This window comes from Xyrauchen texanus, chromosome 45 (assembly GCF_025860055.1).
Source record: "Xyrauchen texanus isolate HMW12.3.18 chromosome 45, RBS_HiC_50CHRs, whole genome shotgun sequence".
Lineage (NCBI taxonomy): Eukaryota > Metazoa > Chordata > Actinopteri > Cypriniformes > Catostomidae > Xyrauchen > Xyrauchen texanus.
In genome coordinates, this window is record NC_068320.1 from 2812413 (window position 1) to 2825315 (window position 12903).

General features: G+C 38.2%; 1 protein-coding gene across 8 annotated transcripts in view; it reads right to left on the reverse strand.

The window, feature by feature from the left end:
* Positions 1 to 12903, reverse strand: part of LOC127637316 (TBC1 domain family member 22A-like) — a 227445-nt gene that overhangs the window by 195193 nt on the left and 19349 nt on the right. For all 8 annotated transcript variants that reach the window (XM_052118315.1, XM_052118311.1, XM_052118312.1 and 5 more), the window contains exon 4: positions 8919 to 9098. In XM_052118315.1, the coding sequence (XP_051974275.1) occupies positions 8919 to 9098 (180 nt within the window). The remainder of the gene's footprint in view (positions 1 to 8918; positions 9099 to 12903) is intronic.

Here is a 12903-nt window from a genome sequence, read left to right on the forward strand (position 1 = left end):
CAATCATTTATACAGTAGCACACTCTCTGAATCAAGCCATAGAGCTTCTGCAAGATTCTTTTCGGTCTTTGCAACTGTCATTGTCAAGTTTGAAACTGGTTTTAAACACGAAAAAACTAATTATATGCTTTTCACCCGTTGTTCCATCAACACAGATCGCTCGATTTTAAGTTTACAGGGGACTGTATAGAAAGAGTAAATTGTTATAAATACTTAGGCATATGGTTGGATGAAAAATTAGGTTTTAATGTACATATTGAAAATCTCTTGAAAAAGCTTAGACCAAAACTGGGTTTCCTCTATCGTTTAAAGAAATGTTTTCCTTTTGAAGCAAGAAAGAGAATTATTCAAAGCTGTTTCCTATCAGTATTGGATTACGGTGATGTGATTTATATGCATGCAGGTTCATCGTCGCTAAAAAGATTGGATTGTGTTTACCATGCTGCCTTACGCTTTGTGACGAGTGCCTCCTCACGCACTCATCATTGTACTTTATATGAATTGGTGGGTTGGACTTCTTTGTTTCAAAGGAGAAAAATACACATGTTGATGTTTATTGCTAAGGCATTGTTAGGCAAATTACCAATTTATATCTGTCGTCTACTATCTTATTGTATTTGTAATTATAGCACTAGATCTAGTGCAAAACTGCTTTTAAAGGTTCCTAGAGTACGTTCAGAGCTTGGTAAAACTGCCTTTTCTTCCTATGCCCCTGGTTATGGAATGAGCTGCAGAGTATAATAATGATACAAACTCTCCCCTCTTTAAACGGTTTTAAAAATCTCTTATTGACCAATTTAAAGGAAACGTGTGCATGTTTTGTAAAGTAACTTTTGTTGCCATTTTATGAGTGCTGGGTTACATTCTATGTACGATTTTTTGTTTGTATTGTATATGTGAAACTTTTTGTGCTGCCATTTTGGCCAGGACTCCCTGGAAGAAGAGATTTTTATCTCAATGGGACTATCCTGGTAAAATAAAATAAATATGCAGTTCTGTGGGCAGAAACGCATTGTTCTCATTGTTGATGAGAGAAGTCAACAAAGAAAGGCCAGACTAGCTCAGGCTGATAGAAAGAATACGGTAACTCAGATAACCACTCGGTACAATTGTAGTGAGCAGAATAGTATCTCAGAAAGCACATGTCAAACCTTGAGTCAGATGGGCTACAACAGTAGAAGACCACATCAGGTTCCACTTCCGTCAACCAAGAACAGAAAACCGAGGCTGCTGTGGGCACAGGCTCACCAAAACTGGACAATTGAAGACTGGAAAAATGTGGCCTGGTCTGATGCACCTCGATTTCTGCTGAGGCACACAGATGGTAGGGTCAGCATTTGGCGCCAACAGCATGAATCCATGGACCCAACCTGTCTTGTGTCAACAGTCCAGGCTGGTGGTGTAATGGTGTGAGGAATGTTTTCGCAGCACACTTTGGGCCCGTTAATACCAATCAATCATCGCAGGAATGCCACAGCCTACTTGAGTATTGTTGCTGACCATATGCATCTTCATGACCAAAATGTGCCCATCTTCTAATAGTTACTTCCAATGTCACAAACAAAAGTCAAGTGCAGTGCAGAGCACGTGTGATTACACATGGACCGTTCTTGAGCTCTCAGAATCAGAAGATCATCATAGACTGCATAATTCCAAATGGCATAACACACCCTCCGAAGGGCACATTCAAGGGAGAACAATCATGATAGTCATGCTGTAAGATCACTTCAAATAGAATTTCCAATTAAAATTCCTTTAAAAGAGAGTTCTGAACAGTACTGAGAGTACACCTTTTAGCCTTTCAAAGCTCACAAAGTGGATGGTAAAGTCTTCGAAGAGAATAGGGCAAAAGGATGAACATTTCAGAATGGCGCCCTCCCATAAACAGTGCTGCGAGAAGCGTGGGCTGGGGAGTGGATTCAGCATTGATTATTTGATTTTAAACTTTATGAAAACCTCTTATGTGTTGGTGATTGAACTAGTTTAAAAAAGGCTTAGTTTTTCTTCAGATGACTGCATTTTAATCAGTAAGAACTCATTCCCACTGTCAAAGTATTTTAATTCAGCCTAACATATATATATATATATATATATATATAAATGACCAATACATAAAACCAATACCAAAATATAGCCAATATCATGAACATCACAATTTGTCTATTAAGTTACCAAAAGGGCATGTCAGACTAGTTTTGTGCACACTTTTTGTTTCAAGACTTGAGTATGTTTGTATGAGATTGTTAACATCAAACTGTACATCTACACTGAAGATACATAGTGCTGTCTTTCATAACTTTCTCCACATGAGGGGAATTAATCTATAGCAAATGTAAGGCTTTTCACACTAAAGGGGGAAAACAACTAATACAAATTTTCCAAATTTAAACAAATTTTACATTGTTACTATTAAAATTCCTTTCTGTCTGCTGTCCAAATAAGGCGCTTTTCCACTATCAGCTTGGGAGCATTTCTATGAAGCCTAAAAAAGGTTTGTAACAGAGCTTATGCCAGTCTCCATAGTGTGAAACATCTCTATTCAAAGCAGTAAAACTTTCATTTTCGAGGTAAAACTTGTAAAGTAGATTCACAAACGGGGTGGTACAGCAGTATAAAAGGACACAGTAGGCTAACACATGGCAGATCCATAAGTAATGCAGTGCTTGTAAAGAGACACTTCACTGTATTAACGCAGGCTGTTTAGAATGATATGTAGTCCAGGCATCTGGGGAGTGTACTGTACAACCTTGACACTTCCTCCGAGACCGCTGAATAACTGCACCACTGTGTTTAATTGATTGCATTATACATTTTCTTACTCTTTCAAATGGATTGCGTCATGAGCCAGATACAATACCTAAAAGCCAGGTGACACGTTTCTGGACAGAAATAAAATTGTAAAAGTTTGCAAACTTTGCCCTCAGGGCCGTTTTTAGGCCTGTATCTGAGAATAAGTTTAATAAGCAAGATCTAAGCTAACCCTGGGACCTATTGGATTGGAGTGTGAGGCTAAGGCCATTCCCCCCACAAATGTCCTGGAACTTACAAGTGTCTTGGTGGAAGAGTGGGGTAACATCTCACAGCAAGAACTGGCAAATCTGGTGCAGTCCATGAGGAGGAGATGCACTGTAGTTCTTAATGCAGCTGGTGGCCACACCAGATACTGACTGTTACTTTAAGGTGTAGGGTACCTCCCTACCCTACACCTTAAATATAAACTAACCGATAGTGTCATAAAAAGCAAATATGAGATGAAAAATGTAATTGTAATGTGATTGCATAATTTTGTGGTGCTTCTATGACACTGTCATATCATGTGTAGACTTGCATGCTCTTCAGGACTCGTACCCCAGTCCTTCACATCACAAGTGCAACACTCTATCAGTTGAGCTACTGCACAATTTGATCAACCTCAAACAAGCTTGTAAATATAAATCAAATGGTACAATGTTTCACCTTGCAAGTCATGCATAATAGTAAAAGTTTTAGATGTCATAAGACAGCATTGTGTGAGGAACAACTCAAAAAATGTTTCGGAACTGATAATCAGCCGATTTAATTGTGATTTGTTTGAAAGTGAATAAAAGTCATTGTTGTTGTAGTGCCTCTAGTTTTCACCATTTCACCCAAAAAACAACTATGTTACGTAAAATTAGCCACATAATTGCAGGCATTGCAAAATGTACGTATAATAATGTGATTCTAAGAGACCAGGTTGCAGAATAGGACCAAACATTACAGAAAAATCGATTAAAACAAACGTTGAAAACAAATCTAAAATGACAAAACAGCACCACAAAAATTAGTCCACTTTATTGTGCTTTTATGCTGTTTATTTATTCATTTTAAAGCTAGACAAAATTTTTGCTTTCATTGTGTGAACATTAGCAACATGATACTTCAAAATATCTCCCTTTGTGTTCCACGGAAGAAAGTCAGTCATTAGGTTTTGGAAGAACATGACAAAATGTTCATTTTTGGGTAAACTATATCAACAACATGCTGTCTAATATTGCCTCTATTAATAACATTCTAGACACACATTTATGAAAACAAATGCATATCCTCTTTTCTCTGGAGATTTTTATGAGGCTGAATAGTTTTTATTAGTTTGGATTCACACGCAGGCAAATACAAAAACACGTCTCTTTCCAGGAATGCTCTACACAAAGCAACATTGTCAATATGACTTTCTTTAATTCCTTTCAGGAACTGAAGTATTTTTGTGTTGCACATCCCTTAAAATGCCACTGAATGGAGTGAAATTGATTCAGACTGTATTCATGGCTTTGATATTGTATATTAACTGCGGTGAGACCCATCTCAGACAGACAGAGAGGGCAGAGAAACACTAGAATGGAAGTAGAGAAGGGTTAGATGATAGGTGATGCATTGCCATGGTAACAGCAGACAGCATCAGGGAGGTATTGCTTCCTGTGATTGTGGCAGACTCTCTTTCTTTTAGAAAGGTGAAAGCTGACCTTTTGACCTTCTGAATGCACCATTTTTCTTGAAAACACATCCGTCTGTGAGCAGGTACTCATTAATACAGCCACTGAGAAAAAGTTTCATAAACAAGAGCTTTTGAAGGGTAATGATGACATTTTGTTCTTAAGCTTGTGCGTCAAATATGACAAAATGTTTGGCTTTTCAGAACATCTGTGGTACAATGATTTATCATGCTATAACAGTTAGTTCCAGTCCTTGAATCTGATTGCCCAAGTGGCGTTCCAAGTGTGCTTGTATTCAGTACAACAGTACTGGTAGCTTCATCATTTATTCAGTTTCTTTGTGTTCAAAGTGTTCATGAAATGACCAGTAGCGAGAAGCAGGTTTTCAGTAGTGCTGGCTGGGTGTTATTGATACAGATTTTCAGATTCGATTCCGATTCACAAGCTCTCAATTCCAATTAGATTAGATTTTGATTCATATGGGTATATTTCAGATATAATGTCCCTTTTGATTACATATGAAAGCAATTCTCTATCAGCTAATGCTGGAAATTATACAAGGGACCTTCTAATTTTACTAATTATATTTTATTATTTTTTTATCAATTTGGTCACATTTGAGCTTTTTTAAAAATTACAAAATAAATCAGTAAATATGGTATTACATTACACATATACATTTTAATTTTTTTTCATATCGGTTACTTAATTGCACATTAAGAAGAGAGACTCAAATAGCTTTACCTCACCCATGCTTTTCATTATTAGAATTATTTATTTTTATTTATTATTTGTTTTATCAACAACTGAATAAAGAACAGAAAGAGTATTTTAAAAGACATTATTCAATGATAAATATGGTGTGTGGATCTCGTCTTTGGACACACATAACATGGGACAAATTTAAATCTCAACATGGAGTGAAATGATCTTGCTAGTGAACTTCTTCACCACTATATTACACAATTACTGGTGAGTGAAATCGAAACATTTACCAGCCAGTTGCCAAATATGTTAATTTTAGTCACATAGCACGACGTTTGGTTGCGCATATAGTAAAAGATCAATCTTGGATTTAAGAATCAATATTGAGATCCTGATGCATCGAAAAACAGATATTTTTTCCCACCCCGTGTTTTCAGTGTCAATTTGTGCCCGATATTCAAAACAACAGCACTATTTCTAGTGTGATTCTGCTGAAATATCTCACTAATGCAGAAAGCCAATAAAGGACACTAAACTTAAAACGTAACTGTTTTTGTTGTTTTTTTGGTTTTTGTCGTTTTTTGTTTGCTCAACCCGAATGTGCATTTCTCTCTATAAATTAACAAAATGTTCAGACTGTCTCTTGCTGTTTGTTCCGACACATTCATAATCATTACCGCTTATCCCGGTGTCGCTGTGGCTCACTTATAAAAATTATATTTTAAAGGCTCATTATTACGGTTTAGTATTTCTCTGTAATGTAGAACAGTGTTAGCATTATTACTAATAACATTCATTTTCTGATACTAGTGTTTTTCCTTGATGCCTAAACAGCCAATCACCAGCACTTTATGATTTGGGCACATCTAGAATGCTACATGCTTTTCACAGACGTTGATGAGATTAACCCCTTGGGTATCGAAATTTGGTACTGAACGACAAAACATGTTTCGATACTGGATTGTTTAGAGGCAATTCGGTCGGTGCCTAAAATGTATCGAACTCGATACCCAGCCCTAGTGCTGAGGGACTCCAGCCAGGTATTCTCAGCAACTAAATTGGTCTGGTTGCTAAGGAGCTAAGAGTCACATGAGGTAACCTCCTCATGGTCGAGATAAGTGGTTCTCGCTCTCAATGGGACGTGTGGTAAGCTGTGCGTGAAATGCGGAGAATAGCAGGGGCCTCCACATGCTGTGAGTCTCTGCGGTGTCATGCACAATGAGTCACGTGACAAAATGAGCAGATTGACAGTCTCAGAAGCGGAGTCAACTGGGACTTGTCCTCCACCACCCGGATTGAGGTGAGTAACCGCACCACCAAGAGGTCCTACTAAGTAGTGGGAATTGGGCATTCCAAATTGGGGAGAATAGGTGATACATTTATATAAAAAATTTTACTAAAAAAAAAAGTTGACAAAAAATGCACAAAAAATGCACAGTGTACAGATGAAATCCTGAAAGAGGGGACCTTGCTGCTAAATTAGTTATGATGTTTATTGAAGAAATATTGATAATAAAATGAAATTTTAAATATTATGAATGTGTAATATTAATAATATAGTTTTTATTTATGTAAATCGTTAAAAAGGCTAAGTTATTATTAAACTGACTAACTCACAAGGCAGAGAAAACACTTGAACAGGTCAGATGGAGAGGAGAGATGTATCATGTGTTTAACAGGCTGATGGTATAGTCTGAATCATTTCTCTTTACCCTACAGCTGTTTTTGAAGCATTACATACAAAGCATTCTTGCTATTTCTGCCTTTGTTATCAAAGCAGCTTTAATATGAGCAAACACAATGATGTGACGAGGCAAAAAGATCGCTCCGATGTCACACGCTTGCATCGTAGACAGCTCTGTTGATTACAAACAGGAGTGATTGTTTATCGCATCGCTCGCAGAGACACTGTTATTAAGATGTTTTAAATGTATATTTGGAGAAAAAAAATTAAGGTTGCAAGGATTTTTCAAACGGCACACTGATGTCACCAGACGGCACCCTGGCACCCCTGATCGGAAAAGTTGGTATGGACAAACAGAGCTGAGATATTCTTCTAAAAATCTTTGTTTGTGTTCTGCTAAATAAAGAAAGTCACATCTGACATGGCATGAGGGTGAGCAAATGTGGTGAGAATTTTAGGGTGAACTATTCCATTAATACTGAAGAGTTGTTGATACATAAATATGGACAGTCATATGCTAATGATCTCTTGGTAGTGACACCTTTCAAAATGAGCTGTTTTTGCAGCTTTGAGTTGTGAACATTAGAGTATGCCTAATTAGTACATTCAACTCATATTTCAAAAGAGCCAAAAACTTTGTTAAAGAGCCCATAAAATCAAAATAGGAGTGTTGTAGCTTTAAGTCAATGTCATCTGCAGTATATGCTATTGTTCTCCTAAAAGAAAATGATCTTTCAGCAGATATAAACACTTAAGACACACACTCTTTCATTTCCAGGAAAACAGACCAAAAATATTGATGACATCATCTTGCACTCAGGTGGCGTATTCAAATTTTTGTCCAATCAAATGCTACTTAGAACATGACTGTCCTTCCCCCAATACCACCTATCACCCACTAGCAAAAAAGAGAAAGAGTGAAAACACGTCATCAGGAAAGAACACGGTGTTCTTTCAATTATTTCAACGGACTGTCTTTCACTGACAGTTGAGGACTTTTGTCCTTATGGAGGAATGTGAAATCATTGTAGAGATTCCAGCTTAATTACAGATTTAATTCATAATTCTTTGTGCCACAGCAGACCTGACTCATAATTTGAAATATCAAATTGCAACAGAACCAAACTGAGGCAGGAAGCCAGGAGAGCCATTCAACCAAAATCAGAACCGACAATCCTACAACCAGGGGCCTGTCAACATCAACACCATCCTGACTTCTTGGATCGGTCTATTTTAAGCACCAGATGTGTCCCTAAATCAGTGTTATGAGAACAAAGACGCATGTCCTGTCTGACACATATGTACATTAGATGCATAATTAGAAAAGCACCTAAAACAAATTCATATTGACGAATTAAATTGCAAAATGGATTGTTGTGGAGTGTAGGCCAACGATAAGCTTATGTTCAAACAATATATTTCTGCGGGGGCCTCAGTAGCCCATCGAGTATTGACGCTGACTATCACCCCTGGAGCCGTGAGTTTGAATCCAGTGTGTGCAGAGTGACTCCAGCCAGGTCCCCCAAGCAACCAAATTGGCCCAGTGGCTAGGGAGGGTTAGAGTCACATGGGGTAACCTCCTTATTGTCGCTATAATGTGTAGTTCTTGCTCTCATTGGGGTGCATGGTGAGTTGAGCGTGAAGCCTCCACGCACGCTAGGTAACACGCTCAATAAGCCACGTGATAAGATGCGTGGTTTGATGGTCTCAGATGAGGAGGCAACTGAGATTCATCCCCCACCACCCGAATGGAGGCGAGTCACTACGCCACCACGAGGACTTAGAGCGAATTGGGAATTGGTCAAACCAAATTGTGGAGAAAACTATATATATATATATATATATGGTTATATATATATAGATATATATATATATATAAAAAATCAGCTTTAGAAAGCAATATATATATATATATATATATATATATATATATATATATATATATATTGCTTTCTAAAGCTGATTTTTTGTATTGTCTAGTCAATCTTTTACTCCTCTGCAACAACAATGTCAAGTATTTTTATTATATGAATTATAGTAGAGAAATGAACCAACAGAACCATAGTTCAGCATCTTACCCAGATCAGTATTCGGGCCAGCCAGAACCTGTTTGAACTTGTCGAGTCGTGACGCCTCTCTCTCGGTCATGGCTGGCGTTCCAGATGTGTTCTGATCTGCCATACGCGCCACCAGTGGAATGACGGGTCTGTGCGGCAGCGACTGCTGTCTGTAGAGTCCTGCTTGCTCGCCGCCCACCTCTGGCCCACGTACATGCACGAACAGAAAAAACACAACTTTAATGAGCATATAATCAATACTGGGTGCTTTCTTAAACTCCTCACCCCATTACACTTCATTACAGAGGCTGAGTCTATTCCTGACTTGAGAGCATCAGTTTGTCAGCAAATCAGAGAAGGTTGTTACCCCGAGACGCCTAGCTAGTTACAATGAAACACTTCTATGTCAACAGAAATCAATTATAGAGCTCGGGAAGATGAACCTCTGTTCCGTGTGGGAATTTTTAGGCACCTCATGACTGATTTGATCTTGATTCAGGGAGACTCAATGCGATTATAAAACGTTATTAAGTCTGCATTGGGTTATCTTGGACATACATGAACAGAATTAATCACATAGCACTAATCGGTCTCTATAATGTGGTGTTCTCGTATGCTTTTTCAAAAAACAATTCTGAATAATTAACTTTAAATGGCAAATATAATTTTGGTTTGTGCAACTGTGCAGAATTAAGAAAGAATCACAATCCATAGATAAATACATTTTCCACCCACTCCTAATAACCGTACTGTCCAAACACCAATGTAAAATGTGATTATATGATTGCGTAAAATGTGTCTTTGAGTGACTTTGCAAGATCATTCTGACAAAACGCATCATAGCGTCTTTAATATTAAATTGTGTTCTTGTAATCCCTTCAGAAATTAGACAGTGCATGACTGCTGCTGACATTGTCAACACTAGGGGCAGAACATGTCAACATGAAGTGCATTAGGCCTATCACACTCATCCATTGCCTCTGAGGCCGGCAAAACAAAAGACAGGCAGAGCTGTCTGTCAGTGCAGGTATAGGCATCATTGTGTCCTCATATGAACTTAAGGACAGCAAAGTTTAAATGTTCTCTACATACATCAAACAGTGACATGAAAAGCTGGGATTCCAGAAAAAAGGCTTTTGTTTGACTTGCTATGCCTCAGAAATGCCATTTGATTGACAGTTCTATGGAAAAATATGTGCTATATAAACAGAATAAAGATCAATGGCAAACCAAACGACTGACTGACACACATTTGAGGTAACTATTTCATTAATGCATAATATAATAAATAGTAATAGCTATTCAGGTTGGCTGGGTTCCAAAAACAAATGTGTAAATGAAAAATGAACAAAGACTAAAGTTCACAAAAATAAGAGACATATTTTGTATTTGAATTTTAAGTATTATTCTAATAAATATTTTGATATTTAAAATAGAATGTGTCATTCATAAGTTTAAAGCCTAAAATGAAATCCAATATCCCTTTCTTCTGCTTTAGCGCCATTACTACTCCAGCCATCTTGAAAAACTGGCAGAACAACACTGCAGATGTTCTTGAACTTTGTATGACAAATTGCTTGATATTTTACTCATTCGTAATTCGCTTTGGATATAAGCATCTGTTCAATTACTAAATAAAGAAAAAAAAATATAGAAAAAAATAAGTTAAATTAATCAATTAATTCTTTGAGTGTATGAAACATATTAAACCAGAAAACAAATCATCATAATCATGAAAATCGAAATAAAACAAAGAAAAACAATGAAAAAAGGCAATTAAATGAATGTGCAATGGAACAAGCACAACAAAACATTTTATTTTTTTAAGGATTACATAAACACAACAAAATTTATGTAATATGTATTTTTTATGTATTATTTAAACTTAGGCTATAAATCGATAACAATTTTGTATGTAATTAATTCATGAAATTAATTGGATTTTGTCACATCCTTTATATAAACATTTGCTAAGAACAGTTTAAATTATTAAATAAATAGTTATATATAAAAATCATAAATACAAAATATATTATAAATATAATCAGATAAAATGCATTACATTATTGAGAGTAAAGCATTGATAAAAAAATACAAAAGGCATTTCAGAAGGCAATATGTTTATTTCCATATTACTGATTGTAAGCCTATCATTGGCCTACAGCAATCCATTTTGCAATTGAATTCATCAATCTGTCCATGACAGATTCATTCTTAGGACACATCAATGTACATCAGAATCAGAATTAGAATCAGAATCAGAAAAAGCTTTATTGCCAAGTAAGTTTTTTACGCATACAAGGAATTTGTTTTGGTGTTGTAGGTGCGTTCACACAATCTCTAAATATATGAAACAAGAATTAAAATATAAGCAATATAAATATGTCCACGCAGTATCAATTAAAAGTATAAAATAAAAGAGAGCAGAGTAGTACAGTGGAATGTAGAGCCAGAGGTGGAGTGTGGAGAGTGTCAGGGTGGGCACCGGGCCTTGTTGATAAGGCAAGTGGCGGCAAGTGGCGGATGGGAATGGGGCGTATGTGTCAGGTGGACGCTTTTGGAGCATCTCACTTTTGCAGCGTTGCGTCGTAAACGGAGCGGATTTAGGTTGCGGTGTCAAGTTAAACATAGTTTGAACTTGTTTAAACTATGGGGACTCAAGATGGCGCCGAGTATGGCTGCTGCGTTGCGAGCTCCGTTACAACAATGCGGTTAATTGTTTGTTTTGTTTACAGTTCTTTGTTTTTTTGCCTTGGATGTTGTCTGCCTTAATGTTTACGACAGACAAACGCTTTTGGACATTGGTTCTACAATTACACATCGAAAACAGGACTTCAAATTCCTTAATGCCGACCCTCTGTTTACAAACACGCCAGCGGAGCCCTTTGTCTGGGCTGCTCGGCCGCGGAAACGCAGAAGGAAAAGAGGAAAACGAGCCGGCGTTCTCATCAGAGTAAGACGTCGTGCAAATCGACCCCCGCTACCCAGTATACTACTGGCAAATGTTCAGTCTCTGGACAACAAGCTCTGCGAGCTGAGAGCGCGGATCTCTTTCCAACGAGAGACGAGAGATTGCTGAGTTATCTGCCTTACAGAAACCTGGCTGGCTGCGGAGATTCCAGACTCGGCCATCGAAATCACGGGCTTCTCCGTGCACCGAGCGGACAGAGCGAAAGACCTCTCGGGTAAAAGCAGAGGTGGTGGTGTATGTTTTATGATCAACAAATCATGGTGTGATCAGAGGAACGTACATTTAATCAAGTCTTTCTGCTCTCCTGATCTGGAATATCTCATGCTTCTGTGTCGACCATTCTGGCTGCCGAGGGAATTCACAGCGGTCATCATCACAACTGTGTACATCCCCCCAAAAGCCGACACAGACCGGGCACTCAGGGAACTGTATGGGTGTATAAGTGAGCAGGAAACCGCGCACCCTGAGGCTGCGTTCATTGTTGCCGGGGACTTTAACAAAGCCAACTTCAAAACAATCGCTCCAAAATACCACCAACACATAAAGTTCAACACACGAGGGGACCGGGTTTTAGATCATTGTTACTCTCCTTTCCGGGAAGGCTACAAATCCCTCCCCCACCCCCCATTTGGCAAATCGGACCATTCTTCCGTTCTACTTCTACCTGCTTACAGGCAGAAACTAAAACGGGAAGCACCCACCCTCAGAACGATCCAGTGCTGGTCGGACCAATCAGACTCTGCGCTACAAGACTGTTTTGATCACGCAGACTGGGAGATGTTCCGGTCCGCCTCTGATGACGACATCGAGGTTTACGCTGACAGCGTAACGTGTTTCATCAGAGAGTGCGTAGAGGACGTTGTTCCGACCAAAACTATATGGATATACCCCAACTAAAAACCATGGGTTAACGGCGATGTTCACGCGGCACTCACTGCGCGGACCTCCGCTTTTAATACTTCTAACACGGAGGAGCGTAAAAAAGCCAGTTATGCCCTCCGTAACACTATCAGTACAGCCAAACGCCAGTACAGG